This window comes from Choristoneura fumiferana, chromosome 10, assembly GCF_025370935.1.
Source record: "Choristoneura fumiferana chromosome 10, NRCan_CFum_1, whole genome shotgun sequence".
NCBI lineage: Eukaryota > Metazoa > Arthropoda > Insecta > Lepidoptera > Tortricidae > Choristoneura > Choristoneura fumiferana.
The window spans coordinates 1,675,814-1,699,632 of NC_133481.1; the positions used below are offsets into that span (position 1 = coordinate 1,675,814).

The 23,819-nt window shown below is 39.0% G+C and overlaps 1 protein-coding gene across 1 annotated transcript; it reads right to left on the bottom strand.

The window, feature by feature from the left end:
• Nucleotides 1-201: 201 nt before the first annotated feature.
• On the bottom strand, nt 202-23,819 carry LOC141431552 (phospholipid-transporting ATPase IF-like). Its single transcript, XM_074092726.1, has 7 exons — nt 23,723-23,819; nt 14,099-14,294; nt 10,321-10,446; nt 7,395-7,616; nt 6,600-6,779; nt 3,761-4,066; nt 202-628 (listed from the first exon to the last, which is right to left on the bottom strand). The coding sequence occupies exons 1-7, from the start codon at nt 23,780-23,782 to the stop codon at nt 372-374; spliced, it is 1,347 nt and encodes a 448-aa protein (XP_073948827.1). The 5' UTR covers nt 23,783-23,819; the 3' UTR covers nt 202-371.

The window sequence follows — 23,819 nt, forward strand, 5'->3', positions numbered from 1 at the left end:
ACGGACGAAAAGATGTATGGCTCTTTCCTAGGTCAGCGTATTGGCATGGCCAAGTTGCCAAGTACCTACAGCGAGGAAATGCAGCGCCTTATGGCCTGGGACCCTGCCCGTAGTAGAGATCTGGGTGATATTTATTTTTAAGCTTAGAATACTTAAATTAGTTTCAGCTTTATTTTTCTTTTGTAATAACGTATTTATAATTGAGCCCACACTGTGTACAATTTGCATAGGTGCAGTAGGGATTCTGCTAACTATGGATAATCATAGGATCTACAAAGTACGAAGTCGGTGCGCGAGTTCGATTCTCACTTGGCTGGTGTTTTGGATATGATATAACCCTAACTAAAGTATAATGACAGTAAGATTTATATTTATCTGACCTGTCCAGTATCCACAGGTTCCTCAAACCTCTCCACATCATACAGTATCTTCTCCCGCTCCTCATAAATGTCTCCCTTGATGGAGCAAGCTTTGAAGACCATGAGGTTTTTAGTGAGAGTGCCGGTCTTGTCAGAGAACAATATTTCGACTTGGCCCAGTTCCTCGTTCAGGTCGGAGGTGTTCGCGATAGCTGGCTTGCCGGTCTCGTCACAGCGAAGATCTGGGTCCCATCCTATGAATAGAGCACCTGAAAATACAGACCTTAATGTATTTAATAATAATTTTAGGCCCAAGGGCATTGCGCGCGACTATGGGAAGAGGCCGGATGGTATGTCTTTGATTCTTTGGATGGAGGATGGCTGGTCTTTAGTCTGGGGCGCAACCTACACACTAGCTCTGTCACACCATTCAAAAACCACAAGAAAAGATGGCACAGCGGCGGAAACTGCCGAAAATAAAACATAGGTAGGCAAAATACCAGGTTCTCGGTTCGAATTACAATTTTATTCCTGTCGTTTTTTAGACCATGGGTCCAAGGGCCCTGGCTCAAATCGAGTCTTGAAAGATTTGAAAAAGCGCCTGAACACAACTGGAGACTATTATTACGATTTATTGTGTGAAGTGACTATATTATTTTATTTAAACGTACAGATGATTCATTGATAATCATACAGAACACTCCCATGCTCGAAATTAGTGGGTGACAGGTAAAGAACGGATAAGTTTTATCTGAGGTTGGCAATCGAGATATATTTTTAATTTTCTGATTGGATAGGTACTTAATTAGAATTCGGAGGCTTACCTATTGCAAAAAATATTTTTATTAGTATTACGTTATTGCTAGTATTTTAAATAATTGACTAATAAACGAACAAACATGGAAACGAACTATGTAGGGTACCTACCTACAGTCGCGAAACGCAAAGGTTCATCAGTTTTTAAATACGTTAATTTAACCTTTTGCAAGCACATGTTACCTTTCTTAGCAATGTCACACAGCAGGACTGTTGTAACTATAGAAAATTATGCTCTACCTGTTTTACAACAAAGTTAACAAGTAGTCGAACAAACGTTCCTCGACTATGAATAGTTGTGCTATAACCTTTTTCTTAATTAGACCTGCTGCTAATTAATTATTTCAGTGCCCGCCCAAGTAATTCATCTACTAACACAAAACCGTATTTTTCAAACATATACCTACTACTCATAGGAACTCTTTTATCTTACAGATAATTTCAATGGTTTTTTTTTATTTGATTAAATAGATACCATAAAATATTACAACACCCGGAACTTAAGTATCACGCTTAGCGAAACGAGTAATAATTATCTCGACGTTTCGGCCACATCGGACGTTGTCAATGTTGCGTGTTGGTGTCGACTATAAAAAATCGCCATCGAGTGCGGGTAAGGTAGTTCGAAACCATAGGGATATTAGAGGAGGGGGGGCGGGTGGGTCGTGCCCACGCCAGTATGGTCTAGTGTCCACCCCAGGATGTTGGGCTACCAATTCGAAATTTTATAATACTGATAAATATCTTCACACAAAAATCAAGGCCCTGAAAAGCCAATGTTCGAAACACTCGCACTGCTAAACAAACGTGATGTACCTTACACTTCAGACTACTCGTGACCACGGCCACTGCAATGTGGCCGAAACGTCGAGGTAATTATTGCTCAAGTTTGTGCTCAAGTCATGTCAAAAGTCATGTCAAAATATCTTTATTCAATTTAGGCTATAACAAGCATTTATGAATGTCAAAAAATGTACCACCGGTTCAGAAAAACCGCTGTTGAGAAGAATCTGGCAAGAAACTCAACGAGGTAGATATATTTTTTTAAACAAATTTACAATATTATATAATCATCAACTTTATAATACGCCTTAGATATTAATGTCTTCTTGACAATAGATCTGAATTTTGTATCCGTTTAATTTGTAATATTTTTTGGAATTTTATTATAAAAACGTATGCAATTTCCCAGAAACGACTTTTTGGTTTTAGCCTGTCTGTAAGATGGAACTTTAAGCTTCCCTGTGTTTGTAGTAGCCTTTGGCTTATCGACGTTAGTGGGAAAATCACATACGTTTTTCCTAACATACATGATTATTTCAAAAACATAAAGCGACGGCAGGGTTAGGGTAGGATACCTGTTTCCTAAAAAAAGATCTTAAAGATTCACGCGTCTTCAAATTATAAATTGCTCTAATGGCTCTCTTTTGTAAGATAAAAAATGGCTCAATGCTCGTTTCGTTAAGCGTAATAAAATAAATAAGTAAATCACTTATCACGTAGGTATAGTAGGGTACCACTTAGTCCCGGGTATTGTAACAATTATCTATATGAGTGAAAATTATGAAAGTTCAAAACATTTCATTTCACCATAAAAAGTCGATGTTCTGTTCTGTTATAAATAGCGCACTCTTTAGCGCACTATTTCACACAAAGCAAAAAAAACAGGAAGCGTGAGTTAACTAGGTAGGTACTATATCTTCGGATGCAATCGGATTTAGTGCCATACTTATCATCACTGACGTCACATTAGTTATATGAACAGTTATCAAGCATGGCAAAAAACAAGCTACGTTTCGGAGCTACGCCACTACCATCCATTACAACTTACCTTTTCAATTGTGGTAGTGTCATCATGTCTTTCATGCCATTAAGCTAAGCCAGTGTCCGATTCACAACCGCAATGACACATACTCCTTTGTGTTGTCTATTTGTACTTAATACTATTGTTGTGTCTTGTGTTATGAATAAAATAATGTATTATCTTTTCTTTCTTATCTTTTCATCCATTCGATGGCAATGTGTTTCGCGATCACGATAACGTGCATAAAACGAAGCAGGAAATAACAGTTCAACCTCGTAAAGTACCTACTAGTGATGTAACGAATATTCGCATTCGCATTCGCGAATATTCGCATATTTTTGCATATTCGCATTCGCAAAATTTCTGCGAATGTTATGCGAATATGAATATCAGAAAAAAAATACAATTATTAGATAACAGATAGGTTAATAAAATCAAAAGACATTCATTACTTATGTTTTTTATACAAAAAAATAACTTAATCTCGTAATCACATTATCAGTCTTCACTTAATCATTTGGTATTATTTATTTATTTACTTTGCGATGCGTTCGTATAAACTGGGTAATTCTCGGAACAAGTACAAACGGAACGCACTTCGTTCGAACGAGACTGCCGTAGACAATTTGGCGCCAAAACGAAAAACTGAATATTCGCATTCACATTCGCATTCGCGTATGTCAGTAGCAGATATTCGCATTCGCATTCGCGAATGTTCAAAAAATTTCATTCGTCACATCACTAGTAGGTACCTACACCTAAGAAACATAAAATGACTCACCAATAAATTTATACAGCTCAATAGTCACATACAGTGACATCGGAATGATATAATAATACAGCAGCAGAAATGAAAACATGTCTTGCAGCACGTCAGATATCGGTTGGGGAAAGGTATTCCCTGGTCCCAGATACAAGTTTCTGCTCTGATGGTGCTTGTCGTTGTATCTCTTGAAGAGGTAAGACAGTACTATCTCGAGGATTAGGAAGCAGATGAAGACGACCAGGAAGCCGTTGACGGCTAATTCGCAGGATGAGAACTTGTTGCTGGCATATTTCGAGTTGATAGCCAGTTTTGTTTCTTCACCTGAAACAATAAACAATATCCTAAAGGCAAAGGGATAAAAAACAAACTTTCAAGATAAATGGAATGGTATCATTTAATCTAAAAAAGCAGCTGATCTAAGAAAGAAAGAAAGAAAGAAAGAAATTTTAAGTAGCAAGCGATCTGAGAAGTAACTGGTCTAAGTAGCAAGTCTAAAATACAGCTGGTCCTCCTAACCTGTTTTTGTCGAAAACTTGAAAAAATATTACATAGGTTAGGTTAGAGTTGTGTCAAGGGGCGAACGCCTCAGCGACGCGGAATAGGAGCTCCGCGAAGCTGACTTTGAGTCAAAGAATTTTAGACCACTTGGCACTTAGACAAGTTGCTTCTTAGACCACTTGTTACTTAGACCAGTTGCTAATTTGCTACGTAGATCAGCTGCTTTCTAGACGAAATGATACTAACTAACGCATTATTTCATATTCCGTGCTTTCTAGTTTTCCCTTTGCCATCCACACCACATTGCTAGATTAGTCCAGAGTTGGTAGTTGACAATAGAGAGCGCTGCTGCCCACTTTCACATCAGGCCTTTTAGTTGCCCACACCCACGAGAAGAGATGGGTCTGGCCTATCTATATATAAAAGAAGAAACTGACTGACTGACTGACTGACTTATAGATCAACGCACAGCCCAAACCACTGGGGCTAGAAACTTGAAATTTGGAATATATGTTCCTTAATAGATGTAGACGCGCACTAAGAAAGGATTTTTCGAAATTCCCACGGGATAGGGAAATATCTAAACTTTTTTCGCTTCTTTGTTTGTAGTCGAAACTCTGATACTTTTGAGCCGATTTTAAAAATTCTTTCACCGTTAGTAAGCTACACTATCCTTGATTGACATAGGTTACTTTTTATCCGGGATAATGCAAAATTCCCGCGGGATAGAAATAAATTAATTCAATTTCGGAGCTGATTTAAAAAAATCTTACATATTGTGTGATATGACTATCCCCAAATGACAAAGGCTACTTTTTCTTCGGGAAATTACAAAATTCCCATGGGATAGAAAAAACTGAATGCAACTTCGGGGATGATTTTAAAAATTCTTTCATCAATAGAAAACTACACTATTCCTCATTAGTATAGACCTCTTCTTTGGGAAAATGCAAAATTCTCGCGGGATAGAAATACGTGAATTCAACTTCGGGTCTGATTTTAAAAGTTCTTTCAACAAAAGTAGGCTACAGTATTCCTGATTGACATAGGATACGTTTTCCGGGAAAATGAAAAAATCCCGCGGGATAGAAATAAGTAAATTCAACTTTGGCACATCTTTTAAAAATTCTTTCATATGATATAATATGACTATCTTCGATTGACATAGGCCACTTTTTTTTCGGAAAATCCAAAATTCCCATGGGATCGAAAAACCTGAATTCAACTTCAGAGCTGATTTTAAAAATTCTTCCACTAATATAAAGCTACACTATTGCTGATTGGTATAAATTACTCTTCTTTGGGAAAATGCAAAATTCCCGCAGGATAGGTACATAGAAGTAAGTAAGACAATCCAAATTCGGAGCTGATTTTAAAAATTCTTTCACTAATAGTAATCTGCAGTATCCCTGATTGGCATACGCTATTTATCTCCGGGAAAACGTAAAATTCCCGCGGGATAGCAAAAAGTGAATTCAACTTCAGGGTTGATTTATTTATAATTCTATACCTAACTCTACCTGAACAGTACCATGACTGGCTGACTGACATACAACGCATAGCCAAAACTACTGGTGCTAGAGTCTTGAAATTTTCATAGATGGACCTAAAGTAGGTAATAGAGAGGTGCACTAGGGAAAGATTTTTAGAAAATTCCATGGAATAGGAAAATATGTCAACTTTGTTTGTTTCTTTGTTTGTTGGGGGTAATCTCTGAAACTATTGAGTTGATTTAAATAATTCTATTACCAATAGAAAGCTACAATATCCCTGATGGACAGACTTCTTTTTTTTTTAATGGAAAATTTCCGCAGAATAGAAAAAAGTGAGTTTCGGGGCAGATTTTCAAAATTCTTTCAATAATAGAAAGCTACAATATGTCTCTCATCGACAATTAAGAAAAAAAAGAAAACAAAAAAATAACAATATTAAAAAAGATCATAACAGTAATTCATGTCCCGCGGGGACTTTGCAATTTTTTTTTTTTTTTAATTTCTCGAGATACAATCCTATATCCTATATCGTGTAGGAAGTCGCCGGCAAAAGAAACACGAAGTACTTTAACGTCTTTAACGTTTCAGCGAAACAGGGTTTCAGAGTTGGTACGAATTATGAATGATTAATTACGCATATAGGTTAATTTTTGAATTCCAAAATGTGCACCATCTGTCTAAAACAACGTCGTAATCCTCCAAAAAATCAACCAAAACACGAAAAAAAGGATCGCAGAAAGTAAATGTATGATAATTGTTACCCCAAATTTTACGCGAGCGAAGCCGCGGGCAAAAGCTAGTTCTAAATATGAATTAAACCACTACCTAGAGCTGGCCATACAATACCATAGCACAATACTGACCTGTGTACACAGCACAACCAATAGCCCACTCAGTATTCTTGACTCTCGAGCCTCGCAGCATCAGGTTGTCAGTGGAAAGCGGCAGGCTGTCCGTGCCAGGGATCTCCAGTCGGCCGTAGAATGTGTACAAGTCAGCTATCGGATTGGGCGCCTCGATACGTAAGCCTTGGGGGAGTACATCTGAGAAAGACGAAGCTATCGTTGTAGGACTCAGTTTCTAAATCAAGTCTAGGCATGAGGTCTATGAAGAGAGCCTTTTCTTTTTGGTATTTGCCTCTGATGTTACACATGGATCAGATGTAGGAGTTACAGTTGTACAACTATACAGTTGTAGGAGTGTGGTGTGATGACGATTCGGATTCGGATGCCCTTATATCCAACAGAGAAAATTTTCAGAATGCTGATGATAGCGATGTCGAATAAGTTGTTGGACTTTGTCAGCGTTTTGTGTCGGTGTGGTGTGGGGTGTTGGTACAATTTCAAGATCAAGCGCTGGTAGTCCGAAAAACTCGCTTAGCTGAACGAATGTGGTGCCTCTTACACTTTAGTCTACTCGTGAGCAGTACTATGACCGAAACGTGAAGGTAATAATTTAAACAGCGTTTCATTACATGAATGACTAAGCGTTTAATTACCTGGAGAGGATGTAGTTTTACTCCTCAGCATAACTGCTGTTAACTTGTGAGATATTTAGTCTTAGGCATGTTGTCGTTCGTTGTTGCTTGCTCAAGAGTACTACTCTTAGTGTAGGCCTTTCTTTAACGGTGGACGTCTTCCGGCTGATGATGAACTTACCAGGAGTATACCCAACCAGTGGCGGCGGGACCCTCAGCGTCTTCAGATTGGTCTCTCCATCCAGGTTGGCGGTGGTCACGAAGCACTTCCCTTGGTCGCCTTCAGAGCACAGCAGCACCAGGTCGGCAGGCACCGCCCCCCCGCGCCGCACCCGCACCAGCGTGCCGGGGGAGATGGTTGAGTTGCGGACCTCTTTGATTACGCCGCGGCTTACGATTTCCACTGAGGGGTAAGAATGGAATTAAGGATTCTGGAAGTCAAGGTTTTGATTTGTAATATTGGGAATAGAGCAAGGGGTATCTTTACCCCTTGCTCCAAGCTGATCATTAATTGTACTAGTCATTATCATTTGTGCTTTACCGTTTTTAGAAGAAAATAAAACTGACAGAAAACGGCTATTATTATCTAAACTAAATAGTACATAACTACGTTGTACTAACTATTATCTATTCTGTGATAGTACGCATTCGTAACTTTTAGACTGGGCACGTTAAAGAAAAATTAAACAAAACACACTCAACCAATTTTAAAATCTGAAAAAAGTACTTTCAACTTTTCAGTTACCTATTTAATTAACCCTAGTATAGATAGATACGTACTTAAATAATTATTATAACGCCCAAGGCTCGAGAACTACCAATCGCATTTTCATACATCACATACCTAGTATCTGCCCCAACCAGGGTTGATCCAGGGACCTGCAGCTTTTTAGTCAGATTCTCTAACCACTCGGCTATCCGGTCCATGAAAACTTTATAAAGCCAAGCCCACGTAGAAACGTCTTAGAAATTCCTTAATAGTTTTTCTTGTGGCATAATATCTTAGCCACAAATATCCGAAAATCGTAGGTACAGTTTAAAATACTTAATCGTGCTATCGCCAAGACAGTGACCTTCTGAATCTCTTGTAGTTGATTAAATTTATCACAGATCACAGCCAAATGATAATAATTTCGAGAAGATAAAGTAAAGACGTATGTTTGATGGGACAAAAACGCATATTTCTTTGAGGTTCCTGTTCCTACATTAAAATAAATAAATAATTTTCTGCAAGCATAATTTTACTTAAAATTCATATACTAATATTATAAATGCGAAAGTGTGTTTGTCCGTCTTTCACGCCGTAACGGAGCGACGGATCGACGTGATTTTTGGCATACTTAGAGATAGTTTATGGGCCCGAGAGTGACATTGGCTACTTTTTATCCCGGAAAAATGCACAGTTCCCGAGGGAACAGCGCGGGATAACCGAATACCACGCGGGCGGAGCCGCGGGCAAAAGCTAGTACTTAAATAATTTCGGCTAGCAGAAATTTACTTACTTAGGAGATTTGATAGCTATACCATCATGTTGTACCACATTTTAAGCAGAATAAATGACTTTGACCATTGAATAATTTAATGAACGACCCAAACACACTTACACATAGTTTTTAATTAAATATTATGCAAAACTGCATATCTAGGGCTTAACTTATTATAGCGAGTAGAGTTATGTTTAAGGAAATTATTGTAAAAGGTGTTCTTCGAATAAATTATAACGGTCACCCACCATTATAAATACTTCTCCGTCGCGGGTTGACCAATACAAGACGGATTCCCGTAGACGCATTGTACGTGCTACGAAACATTGTAGGAGCAGTGGGGGCTGCCGAGCGTGTAAGTACAGTCAGCAGCATTAATATCTGCCACAGCGAAGCGTGCAAAAATATCTGACACGTCCTTCCGGCTCCAGAAATAGAGTCGTATCAGATAGTTATGCACGCTTGTTGTGTCAGATATTGGTGCTAGTGACTGTACCAGGCGCTACGACGCGCTCTGACTGTAACCACGTTATGAGATCCTACTAAACTTAATCACATCATGTCAGTACAATCAGTGCCGGTTTTAGCTGTGCCAGCGCCCTGGGCGAGATTTCCTCGGTGCCCACTACTTTTGGGAATTTTCTAGACGGTATAGGCTTCAGGCGCCCCTTTAAGTCCGGGGCCATGGGCGGTCGCCCCACCGCGCCTTACCCTAACGCCGCTACTGAGTACAATCACCAGCACCAATAACAACGCGTGCATAAATATCTGACATGAGTCCATTTCCAGGGCCGGTTGGATGTGTTAGATATTTTTGCAAGCTCCGCCACAGATATTAATGCAGGTGTGTACATGACATGTACATCGAACAAACTGAATCGTGACCCACTGTGGAACTTTTTCGTAGAAAAAGCCATAGTGACATTGCATTGCTTGACAATCGAATTTTACTAACTTACTAAGGCACTTGTCCCACCGCCGACGATGAGCGAGAAGCGAGTAGAGCGAGTAACTAGAAACGAGTGGGCGAGCAGCGAGAAGCGAGTGTAGTTTTGTCGCTCGGCTGTAAGCGAGTGTTCGCGTGCGACGGGCGATTACTCGCTCCACTCGACTCGCTCGTGCGAGGCGGCCGCCAAGCTGACATCGCTGAGCGAGTATCTATAGCTCAGCGAGTTTTATAGCTCTTGTCGCTGCGATAAAAGATGTAAGAGCGAGTTCTCGCCGACAGTGTGAACAGCCAGCGATCAACTATTAATATATGTGTCTCTTTTACTCACACAGGATCTTATATCTTTTGTTCGTTTCTTGAGCGAGAAAATAGTCGATAGCCAATCGTTTCCTCGCTGGCGGTGAGACAAGTGCCTTACTGTGAGAACGTTCTAAGGTGGGTCAGGAATCAAATGGTTGGACTGTACACACATGACCAGTGGCGTGCATTGAGTCAATTCTAGGGCAGGCAGCGCTAGCTCGCGTCGCAGCTACGCACCACCAGCTACCAGCTCAAGGCGCTACCTACTGGAATTGACCCAAAGCACGCATCCCTTGCGAACCCAGCCGAGTATGAAAAGACTTACGACAATGGACTTTATGTACAACCCAGTCAGTACAAGTGTCAGGCCTCACCGATCTGGTTGTTGACCTTATCATCAGCCTTGTGCCGCAGCCAGTCTTCGTAGCCGTTCTTGACAGCTGTCACCATCACCATGAAGCTGAGCGGGGCGATACTCGTCATCGGGGACACTGGGCTGTCTAAAAATAAGATTGTCCATTAACCATATGTTCCTGGATGACTAAAAAGCCGTGGAAGCCTGGCGGTTTTACTTAATATTATGATTGTTTTTTTGGAGTCTTTTTATTTTTTATTTTAACTCCAAATTTGTTACTTTTACGGGTATCCGTGAAACCATATCGAAAATACAAACTGAGACATGGATGCACAGAATAACCAGAAAAAGAGACCAGCACTGGGAATCGAACCCAGGTCCTCAGCATTCCGTGCTGCGTGCTATAACCCCTACACCACTGCTGGATAGGAATCTAGACACGAATTTTTCCTATGCATATATATCTCAGGTTGCTTATTTCTACTTTGCTACTTAAGCAGCAGCACTAGCGACATCTATGTTGCGTCGACAGACGTCACACTCTTTCGGAACCAACCGCTCACCCAGACAAGAGATGTCGCTACTAAGCAATCAAATTATCAATAATAATTTCGTCTAGATTCCTGTCCAGCAATGGTGTAGGGGTTATAGCACGCAGCACGGAATGCTGAGGACCTGGGTTCGATTCCCAGTGCTGGTCTCTTTTTCTGGTTTTTCTGTGCATCCATGTCTCAGTTTGTATTTTCGATATGGTTTTACTTAAGTATGGTCTCTCTAGTAGAGGTTCGTGATTTCTAACCCTGAGGCTTGCACCTCTAATTTTTTGGAAGATACGACGTATACATATATTTTGACGCTATCGCTGTATATTTATGCCCTCAACTGTACTGTCATTTCCACGCTCAAGTTTGCAATTATACTACCACGCTTTGAATTCCTTTAGATCCCCGTTCGTGGGAATCGACGGCATGCTGAAATCGATTTACAATATACTCGGTAGCCTTCGCAAAAGCACATTACTTACATATTGATGTTGATAACAGAGCATTGAGCAATCGACATATCGAGAACCTAATATTCAGGGCTGTCTTCGGCAATGGGGTCCTGCCTGGGGCACAAAAGGACTTGGGGCCTTTTTGGAAATAAATAAATAAATAATAAATAAATAAATATCACGGAACAATTCACACCAATTGACCTAGTCCCAAAGTAAGCTTAGCAAAGCTTGTGTTATGGGTACTAAGCAACGGATAAATATAATTATATAGATAGATACATACTTAAATACATAGAAAACACCCAAGACCCGAGAACAAACATTCGTATTTTTCATACAAATATCTGCCCCGACACGGGAATCGAACCCGGGACCTCAAGATTCGTAGTCAGGTTCTCTAACCACTAGACCATCTGGTAAGTGTTTTTTGTCAAAATTAAAGTGTTTTTTTTGTACCGTGTATTTATTACACGCAAAATCAAAGTATGACTGGTATCTTACCAGCTTACGGGATTTCTTTTGAATGCGCCATATTTCCTAGTCTAAGTTTACGTCGGATTAAAATAGAAAAAAAGTGAATATATCGGCCTTTCGGTTGGCCCCTGAGCTATAGGGCCCCGTGTACCCTTATAAATTATTATTTCGATTTACTTGTCAATGACTGTGTAGCGGCATAGGTACACGCTATTGGCAAGTCTCTTAACTTAAATATCCATCTAAGCGTGAGTTGCCCAAGTTATTTTCATCATCATCATTAGCTGGATGACGTCTACTGTTGAACAAAGGCCTCGCCCATAGGACGCCACAATGAACGACCACTCTCCACTTGTACAGTCACCAGCACCAATATCTGACACAACAAGCGTGCAATATCTCACAGGTACGACTCTATTTCTAGGGCCGGAATGACGTGTCAGATATTTTTGCACGCTCCGCTGTGGCAGATATCAATGCTGATGACTGTACCAATCCACTCGTAATTCTCGCAGTGCCGTCAGTCCAGTTAGTAGGAGGCCTGCCAACTGTTCGTCTTCCGGTTGGTTAGGAGCAGTACTTTGCTGATACTAGATATTCAATAGATACCTAACAAATCTGCATGGACCCCTCGGTGTGCGAGTCCCACTCGCACTTTGCCTGTTTTTAGGGTTCAATAGTGAAAATGATAAAAACGGAACCCATATCTAATCGATCCCACGTGGCGGTGACATCACACGTAATTGATTAAAAAAATAAAAACTTCTATTATGTATGAAAGATTCAGCAGGGCTACTACGAAACTTGAAGCTCGAATTTCGTATCGTGCCGTCCCTCTCGCTCTCGTATTAAATAGTATAAGTGTCAGAGGGACCGCACGACACGAACTTCAAGTTTCGTGGAGTTTCTTACTAGCCCTGCACGTGCCGTCTTCATATCAGTTGAATTGAAGTAGGTAAGTATTCCATGGTACTCCAAGCAACTAAATGTGAGAACAGAAGCACTTGTAGCGTGAGGATTATTTTAATAAAATATTGTGCTAAGTAGTCGTTAACAAGTTTATCAACTTTGGCCTTTACTTAACATGTTAGCTGTAAAAACCGGCCAAGAGCGTGTCGGATACGCCCGAAATAGGGTTACGTAGCCATTCCGAAAAAATTAAGTAATATTTTCTAAGGATTTCGTATTTGGTACGGAATCTTCCAAGTTTAGGTATATTTTATACCTTAGGCTGCTATTTACTCTTAAACTACTAATAATTCTCAAGAAAACTTAACCGTTATAGTTTTCCTTGTAAGTTTGATATACTTACTACCATCTTGAATATTTTTTAAATTTCCCGCCACCGGTGTAGATTTTAGAGGGGGGGTGGGGACGCTCGATTTTAATGAAAATTTGCACTTTAAAGTTGAATATTTTGCAAACAAATCACTGAATGCGGCTTCGCACGCGGAAACTATTCGATCTGGTAGTTACAATTGAAATTCCGGGATTTTACTAAATTCCCCCGGGGATTCCTAAAAATTATGTCGTGGTCTTCATTAAATTTGTTATTGAAATAGAGTCCTTATTGTCTAACACACTTGGAATCACAATCGTTATCACCACTTTTTTCTGTCACACGGTATTAGACGAGGGTAGAAAGAGATAGTACATGCGATCGCGAACAACAGCGCGTAGGCTAAGTTTTCACGAGAGATGTGCGAGGTTGTGTTGCCAGGAATGTGTTTTTCATGAACCAATAGAAACGCTTCATTTACCCCGCATGTATGTGCCAAGCTAAACTTTTCATATAGAAAAATAACGAAAACTTCTTACAATTTTGTATGGAGATTGAAACTTTCCGTTTCTTAAATTTAAATTTCCTATAGTAAAAAAATTCAGAAATTTCCGAGAACTTTTCCAAATTTTTGGAAACTTTCCGCAACTTGCACATCTGTACCTCGCATCGCTCCGCTCAGCTATGTTTCCACCAGAGAAGTGCTGTGCGAGGATAGGTAAATGAAGCATTTCTATTTATTCATGTCATGTACAATCGACATCTATGTACCTTACATAGATGTCGATGTGTCAAACACATTCCTCGCAACACACCCTCGCACATCTCATCATGAGATCCGGAGGCCCCACTCCCCTCCCCTTCCCCCTATTCCCCTCCCCTTTAGGCCGCCAACCCCCCGCAGTCCTAATAATGCTGTAGGTATCCAATCCATGGGTGGCGGTGATCGCTTACCATCAGGTGACCCGCTTGCTATCGTTTGCCAGCTATTTGATAAAAAAAGTCTAGTTAAAACGCAGCATTGGACAATACGGCCTCAGAACTCACCTATGACGATGGCGATGACAGTTACCATGAGGAAGTAGAAGTTGACGACCCTCCGGAACTGCTCGGAGAGGTTCTTCGGTATGAACATGAGCAGCGTGTATCGGGAGGTCTTGATCTTGTTGTGCTTCTTAGTACCGGGGACCTCCACCCCCACCTCGATCAGCCGTGTCTCTGCTTCCGATGCTACCCTGTTGCCCTGGGGACACACGACGTGAGGTTTAAAGATGCTTTATTTTAGAAAGTTTTATACCTAGCTGTTTCTAGCGACTCCGTCCGCGTAAAATTCGTTCATCAATATCCCACGGGAACTATGCAATTTTTCGGGATAAATAATAATATTCTTGTATTTCGGAGATTATCCATATCAAGTTAGTAACAATGAGAAACCTTATCGCCTATGTTAGTACGAACAATTATACACATCAACAATTATACAAACAAACTTACACACTACCTAACTTGCAAATGCCTAGAGCTCCATTTCCGTACGAATGGGCCGTCCACTGTATTTGCGACAGTCGCCACGAGGGCGTTAGCGCTGCCGCGCACACGCTGTAGCATCGATGCTATGCGCTTACGCATAATATCGTGAAAATCGTCGGTTCGCGCCTCCGCGACCATCCCTGAGGCGCTGCAATGGCGCGGCAACCCCAACAGCATCTGAACGCATTATTATATTGGACTCGTAGAACACTGAAAGTTTTTTAGAATAGTCGATCCATAAGCTACAAGTTTTAAAAGGACTGACAGTAAGCCTTGAAAAGCGTTACTTTTACTTCCCTTGTACATCTAGCAAACCTACGGATCAACATATTACTTCTAACTGCCAGTGCCCTACGCTCCCTCTCCAAATCCACATTATCAGACCACATTATCAGTACCACATTACCACATTATCAGTATTAAGGACTGTCCTATGTGAATGTCCTTCTCCGGGACTCAAAAAGTATACGAATTTCATCTAAATCGTTTCAGGGTTTAGGGTACGTGACAAAAAAACAGACTTACACTGTCGCATTTATAATATTAGTGGGATACAACCTACGAACAATAATAAGTCTTATTATTTGTCTTATTATTTAACAAAATAATAAGTCTTATTATTTGTCTTATTATTTTAACAAATAATTAGTCTTATTATTGTTCGTAGGATGCAACTAATTGGAACAATGAGTCGTGACTTCTGGTAGTTGTGATAGATAGCACCACACACAGCTAATTGGATGAAAGTGATTACAATTTAAGGGGCTACCCGAGGTTTTCATCGATTTATGACAAGTTTTGAGTCCTATCTCCTGCTTTTGCACTACAGATAGAATTATAAGTCAAACGGCTATCGGTTCTCCAATCTTTTATCTCCATTTTTGTCAACCGGATTTTGAAAAAAACTAATACTTCATTTTGTATGATTTTTTTAAACATTGTCTGAAAAAACACTTATTTCGTATCTCTATTGACGTGAAAGATCTAACATATATGAAATCTACATATTTGGGTTTGTCTTTGTCTCTAAAAACGTCGAGGGTTTCATTTGAAACTAATTAACACAAAAGTTATGGCCAGAAAACCAGTTTTTTGGCCTAAAATTGTTCAACTTTGATGCCAAATATCTCGAAGACAAATGAACTTTGAAGTAAATATGGGATACTATATTGCTTAAAGCCGTTGTTGATAATATAATAAGCTCCAAAAAACATTAGAAAGCTAAGGAATTCAGATCGAGAAACTTAACTCGGGAAAGTTCATTCTAGTCAAGGGTGGATCCAGGGGGAGGATCATGGCGGTCATAGGCCCCTGGGCCCTGCGGGCTGGATCCTGTGCCGGTTTTAGCACTTCCAGCGCTCTGGGCGAGATTTCTACGGGGCCCCCAAGTTTTAGAAATTTTCTAGTAAGTATAGGCTTCACTCAATGAGCAAGAGAATAAAAGGGGGCGCCAGGCGCCCCAATAAGTCTGGCGCCCTGGGCGGTCGTCCCACCGCGCCCTACCCCATCGCCGCTACTGGCTGGATCTAGGACAACATTAGACATTTTTTTAAACTCATTAATATAATTAATATCTTGGTGGCAAAAGAGGATTGATTTTGTTATTTGATTATTATTTTACAATAGTTGAAGTTAAGTATCAATGCTTTGTGTGAAAAAATTACTAAAATTTAACCATCTCACCTCCTCCTTGGCTATAAAGCTGGATTCACCCTTGATTTAGGACAGTTCAGATTTTTTTTATTACTTAATACATGAAGGTACTACGTATCCATATATACTTATATTATAAATGCGAAAGTGTGTGTGTTTGTTTGTTTGTATGTTTGTCCGTCTATCACGTCGAAACGGAGCGAGGGATCGACGTGATTTATGGCAGAGATAGTTTATGGGCCAGAGAGTGACATTACTGGCATCCGGTGAAATTACTGGCACTTGAGGTATCCCATCTTAGGCCTCTAGGTTGGCAACGCATCTGCAATCCCCCTGGTGTTGCAGGTGTCTATGGGTGGTGGTGATCTCTTATCATCAGGAGACCCACTTGCTCGTTTGCCATCCAGTTGAATAAAAAATAAAATAAAAAAAAAGGCTACTTTTTATCCCAAGAAAATGCACAGTTCCCGAGGGAACAGCGCGCGATAACCGAATTCTACGCAAAAGCTACTTAGTATACTTATTAATCTTATTTTGTGTTGACCGCTTTTTGCTCTAAACTCAGCCTGATCCGAAAATTGTTTTTGTTATCATAGTCAACTGTCGTCCTATGTAATCGTGACTTATAAAAAGCTTGAAAATTATCAGAGTCCACAAGCCTCCGCAAACATTATTTAGATAGCAAATGCAATGCCAAATATATTTATCATTTTTAGGGTTCCGGAGCCAAAATAGCATAAACGGAACCCTTATAGTTTTGCCATGTCTGTCTGTCTGTCTGTCTGTCCGTCCGCGGCTTTGCTCAGGGACTATCAATGCTAGAAAGCTTTAATTTTGCACGAATATATATGTAAACTATGCCGACAAAATGGTAAAATAAAAAAAATAAAAAATAAAATTTAGGGTACCTTATAGACGTAAAGTGGGGGAGATTTTTTTTTCTTATCCAACCCTATAGTGTGGGGTATCTTTGGATAGGTATTTAAAAAGAGCGAACGAAATATTCAACTTGTGCAAATTTTCAATTAAAATCGAGCGTCCCCCTCCTCTAAAATCTTAACCGTGGTGGTGGAAAAATTTAAAAAAAATCAGGATGGTAGTAAGTACTTATATCAAACTTACAAGGAAAACTATAACGTCTAAGTTTTCTTGAGAATTATTAGTAGTTTAAGAGTAAATAGAAGCCTAAGGTATAATATATACCTAAACTTGGAATATTATATTCCGTAAAAAATACGAAATCCTTAGAAAAATGTTACTTAAGTTTTTCGTAATGGCTACGGAACCCTATTTCGGGCGTGTCCGACACGCTCTTCGCCGGTTTTAAATTATGTTCCAGTACTTCCAGGCTTCGCCTACCAAATTAATCAAAACATTAATAACTATTAATGGTATTTTTTTGTGCCTAATATAACAAATAAGAAAATAAATAAATAAATATTTTAAGTACCTATCTGTAGTTTATTTTAAGCGTAAACGTAGTAATTGAAAGTAAGCATTTATACTTACAAAGACAAAGTGAAATTTTGCGTGATCCAAAATTAGTATTTCTATGTTATTTCTATATTCATAGTTTCATAGTTCAGTTAAATGCTGGACAAATCTAACTAATGAATAGTACAAGCTTTGCAACTTTGTACAAGGACGTATTGTTTAAAGTAGTCAAACAAAATTTGCAGATTCAATAAGTACATCAAGTTTGTGATTTAATTTCAATAATTTACTTACCTATAGAAACAAGAACGATCTAATTCAACAAATAAATGCAAAGAAAATCAACATTATAATATCTGTCCCTAAGAAATATATTATACATTAGTCATCATATTAATATATATAAAGAATATATTATACATTAGTCATCATATTAATCAAAACTGTCTCTAAGTATGAGTCATCAGAATAGGTGATCAATAAAATCATACCCGCTAGTAAATAATATTGGGTCAGAGACGCCCTGTATTAAAAACATAATTATGTTTTAAAAAGAAAAATACTTTTTTCCTAATGAGAGCTATCGTTTTTTGTCTCACCAGATGGCGCACTGATGCGTGAGGTTTTTAAGTATGGCTTTTAAAGTCTGTTATTACGGGCGTGAAAACAAAGTTTAGATTAAAATCATATTTAATACATCTTACAACCATACCATAAAAATATCGAGCATGCCACAGTGTTGCATAGTCCCCGTTTGATCGGAAAAAAGGCAGGACAAAGGTTTCTGAAAGACAAAACTGTCTCAAAACATAGACATTCATTGCCCCGGAACGCATATTTGCCATAATTAATTTCAGAAAAATATTCTAATTATAAATAAAACCGGGTAGCCACGCAAAACTATGAGAATTGACATTTCGGAGACCTCGCGTTACACTAGCGCCTCTAGTGGCGAATTCATACGCGATAGCCCTCATTAAATTAACACGCAATGTATCACTGCACGATCACTAAGTACCTACTTTGTTTTTAATCGAAACGTCGCACTTGTTGACGTGTCAACTGCGGCCACTCAATTTTATGCCGCTAAGAATAAAGTCGGTGTACCTATACTTGATTTTTACAGTACTAACAACTGTACTTATGTGAGAAATCTGTACGAATCTCCCAGTGCTATCGGAGGGCTATATTTGTATGTATGTTGCATTAGTACAACACATTAGGCGTTGAACAAACAAAGACTTGATCGTCTCAAAACAAACATCGCGCAAAAAGTAAACAATTTACAAGTAAATACTAAAAATCCAAACGAAAATTTCAAAATATTGTTAAATACTCTATGCGAGGATACGATAAAACGTGTAGTAAAAAACGAATAAAAATAGAAACAAACTATCATTAATTAATTTTTATCATTAATGGGCTACACCCGGAATACGTAGGAGTAGGGACGTCTTATATGATCTTTATGATAAGAAATCGTGTACCACTGATGAACGTTTCACCAGTATGTCAGGGATTATTCAAAATTATTCAAAATTATATGTAATAAAGCAAAAGCAGCCCATGTAAACTAATAAAATTAAAACAGTTTGGAAAATTATAAATACTGAAACGGTCGACGTAAGAACGCGGAGTCCTCTATATCATTAAAGATTAATAACGTATTAGAAACGGACGCGGTTAAAGTAGCTAACGAGTTTAATACCTACTTCTCTAAAATCCCCATCGAAACGACAAATGTCTCGCGTCTTCCTCAAAGTTAGCTGAATCGCTCTTAAAACAAAATGTATCCATTCCAAACTTAAGTAATTTTAAATTCACGCATGTCTCTCCTGTGACACATATTAAGACTTTTAGATTATTGAAAGTAAAAAAAACGGAAGACTTGTGGGCGTCTCAGTTAAGGTTCTACATTCCATTTTAGATGTCGTTGCTCCAACTTTAGCATTTATTTTTAATAGCTGTATAGATGAAGGCGTATTTCCAGATTTGATGAAATATAGTAAAGTAGTTCCTATTTTTAAATCAGGTGATAAAGATATCCCTCTGATTATCGTCCTGTGTCCATCCTATCAGCGTTTAGCAAATATTCGAAAAAAATAATGCTGACGCAAATGATCTCGCATTTTAATACCCATAAAATCATGCATCCACAGCAGTTCGGATTCACAAAAGCAGGTCTACTACAGACGCGGGTCATAGTTTAGTTAAATTCATATTGCAAGCTTGGGAGGAATCACATGACGCTATAGGTGTATTCTGCGACCTTTCGAAAGCTTTTGATTGTGTGGATCATGATACTTTAATTTGTAAGTTAAATTTTTATGGCATTCGTGGCCTCGCTTTAGAACTCATTAAATCTTACCTCACACAAAGAAAGCAAAGGTAGCGATTAACGGAACGGTATCGAGGGATCTGTGGTCGAAATGGGAGTGCCTCAAGGATCCATTCTTGCCCCATTCCTGTATCTTATTTATGTAAATGACCTTACTTATATGGTAAGCCAAAAGTCGGGTATAGTTATGTTTGCTGACGACACGTCTTTAATGTTCAAGGTTAGTAGAAAGATACCGACTTCATTGAGCCCAATGAAACCCTGTCCGTGATATCCGCATGGTTTGCTGCCAATAATTTGTTACTAAATCCTAAGAAAACTAAATGTATTAAATTCTCGTTGATAAATTCATCTAGCTCGAATTCAGTTTCTAATATAAAGTTAAATGGTCAAACTATTGAATTTGTAAAATCAACAGTATTTTTAGGAATAACGCTCGATTCTAAACTACAGTGGGGACCTCACGTCACAGCAATCGCGGGTAGATTGAGCTCTGCTGCTTTTGCAGTTTGGAAAATACGGCAGCTAACCGATGTGGCGACGGCACGGTTGGTGTATTTGCTTACTTTAACAGCATTATTTCGTACGGCCTTATTTTATGGGGATCTGCTGCAGACATTGAGTCAATTTTTATCTTACAAAGAGAGCATTAGAGCAATTTATAATTTGAAGACGCGTGAATCTTTAAGATCTTTTTTTAAGGAAAGAGATATCCTAACCCTGCCGTCGCTTTATGTTTTTTGAAATAATCATGTATGTTAGGAAGAACATATGTGTTTTTCCCACTAACGTCGATAAGCCAAGGCTACTAGAAACACAGGAAGCTTAAAGTTCCATCTTACAGACTGGCTAAAACCAAAAAGTCCTTTCTGGGAAATTGCATACGTTTTTATAATAAAATTCCAAAAAATATTATAAATGAAACGGATACAAAATTCAGATCTATTGTCAAGAAGACATTAATATCTAAGGCGTATTATAAAGTTAATGATTATATCATGACAAGGATATTTGGAAATAATTCCGATCCGCATTAGCGATCCCTTCAAATAGCGAACCTACTGTGTTAAAATAAATTGTGTTAAAAATAAAGTTGTGTTAAATACTTGTGATGTATACATGTCATTTAATAATATTGTAAATCTGTTTTAAAAAAATATATATACCTCTTTGAGTTTCTTGCCGGATTCTTCTCAGCAGAGGTTTTTCCGAACCGGTGGTAGATTTTTTTTTGACATTCATAAGTGCTTGTTATAGCCTAAAATTGAATAAGTAAAGATATTTTGACTTTGACTTGAAATAAGACCATACACAACAACAAACAACAATAGCTGAGAGGGTCAAGGAACACATTGCAGCCAGGTAAACAAGTCAGCCATAGCCGAGCATTTGTTGGAGTCAGGGCCAAACCACTGGATTGAGCTTCACAATCCCAAAATTCTGTCCACGGAACGTCATTTTTACTCAAGAATGGTACGTGAAGCAGTTGAAATAAAAAGCATAAGAATTTCAACCGGGACGATGGGTATAAGCTTTCATCTTCGTGGAATCCTGTTATTAATAAGTGTCGGCGTCGGGATGAATGTTCGGAGGGACGATCGGACGTTGTTAGTGTTGTGTGTCGGTGTGATAGGGTGACTAATAAAAGTGACCAAGTGCGGGTAGTTCGTGATACGAGTGCCGGCACTATTAGTGATCAAGTGCGGGTAGTTCGAAGAACTCGCGCTGCTAGGCAGACTTGACACCCCACACTTCAGTCTACTCGTGACCACGGCAACTGTAACGTTGCCGAAACGTCGAGCTAAATATTACTTGTGTAATAATAGCGTGATAAGTCCCGTTTATGGTATTTTGACTATAAATAAGACCATATCGATTGCAGACCATTTTTGATGCAAATTCCCAGACTAATTACTTATTTAACAAACCTGTATTATAAGTTTGCAATTTATACAATGCCATATGGATCTTCTCCGCTCACCTGTGGCTATCGCATGTCATTGTCAATTTATCGATTATAATTTACCTTGAATTCACACGTTGTATCCAATAATGTCCCACGAAGGAAAACGTCGTGTGGAAACCTGGACAAACCTGGCAAACCTACGAAGTAACTCAATGGTGTGTATGAAGTTTCCAATCCGCAATGAGACTGCGTCGGAACTACGACCCAAGTATTCTGATTCTGAGAGGAGGCCTGTGCTCTGCAGTCGAGGGGTGAAATAAGGGATGAACAAGAAGAAGAATATGGAAGATCGTCATTATCGAAGATAAATCGATGGTTCTTTATGAAACTTGGCATTTCGACACTTAATAAGAAATAAATACTTGGAAAATTTTACCTATGACAGGATGAGATAGGGGATGAATGTTTATATGGAAGGTCGTCACTATCGAAGATAAATCGATGAATCTTTGTGTTTAGATATTTGATAAGAACTAATAAAAACCGGTCAAACGCGAGTCGTCTTTTATGAATATCCAGTGTTAGCAGAGCTCCTCTCATAAGCAACATGTACGCAATCTGAGGTCATTTTAGATGGCTTATTGACAAGGACGTCAGACATTAAAAATTATGATTTTCAGATGTTTGTTGTTGATCGTGCTATAAGAGCTACCTTCATACAAAATTTCAAGTTTCTAGAACAGCCGGAAGTACCCTGCAACTTTTCGGTTAAGGCGATTGTAGCATTTGATTGCTTTGACTTTGATGTTTTACAGCTTCCGGGACTATAGACCTGAGTTTAAGTTTTTAATTTCAACTCGATACCTACCTCCTCGTGTTTCGAGATAAAGGGTCTTGACAGACAGACGGACGGATGAACAGCAAAGTGATCCTATAGGGGTTCTATTTTTCTTTTTGAGGTACGAAACACTAATAAACATTTGTTCTGGCGCTTTTAAAATTTCGACCTACTTGAAAATATGGGGATGAAAATTCGTAAGAAATTCCAAGCAAATTTACTATGAGTATATTTTTATCGGAAACATGTGTAGGTGATTAGTAAAAATACCGTCTTAATATAATACTACCCTCCTAACTTACACTAAAGGACGTAAGGTCAGTAAGGTGCCAAGAGTTCGCTATTAAGATTGTCCTTAAAAACAAAAAGCAGGGTAGAATACACGTCGTATCGCTAAAGTGTGCCTACGCGCAAAATATTTGTTTAAGTACCAAAAAATGGAAAGACAAAAAATAGTTGAGTAAAATAGGTTATTTTCAGTATACCGCAGAAGTGTCTATGTGTAGGTATAATATCTCATCCCAGCCTATATACGTCCCACTGCTGGGCACAGGCCTCCTCTCAGAACAAGAGGGCTTGGGCCATAGTTCCCACGCGGCCCCAGTGCGGATTGGGAACTTCACACACACCATTGAATTGCTTCGCAGATTTGTGCAGGTTTCCTCACGATGTTTTCCTTCACCGCAAAGCTCGTGTTAAATTTCAAATATAATTCCGCACATGAATTTCGAAAACTAAGAGGTGCGAGCCGGGGTTTGAACCCACGACCCTCTGCTTGAGAGGCGATAGGTCAAACCACTAGGCCACCACGGCTTTTTAATATATTATAATATACTATCCTAAAAAAAATACTTCTCAAAGTTACTATTTCACGCGGACGAAGTCGCGGGCAAAAGCTAGTATTATATATGATGAGGATAAAAAGAAAACGCAAACGTAACTGGCCGCTTACAAAATTTAAAAATAAATTACCTTCATCTGTCCCTTTAGCTCCAATAAGTTTTTAAAAACAAAATACGGTGCTGACGCCATTTCACCACATGGTGCGCCCGCCGGCGACTGGGCCCAG

Bases quoted from the DNA above. Each gene is read 5' to 3' on its own strand.
- LOC141431552 (XM_074092726.1), bottom strand. From the start codon at position 23,782: ATGGCGTCAGCACCGTATTTTGTTTTTAAAAACTTATTGGAGCTAAAG. The intron at 10,447-14,098 runs GTGAGTTCTGAG...TCTTATTTTTAG, and splicing joins TGTCATCGCCATCGTCATAG to ACAGCCCAGTGTCCCCGATG. The intron at 4,067-6,599 runs GTCAGTATTGTG...TTATTGTTTCAG, and splicing joins TGGTTGTGCTGTGTACACAG to GTGAAGAAACAAAACTGGCT.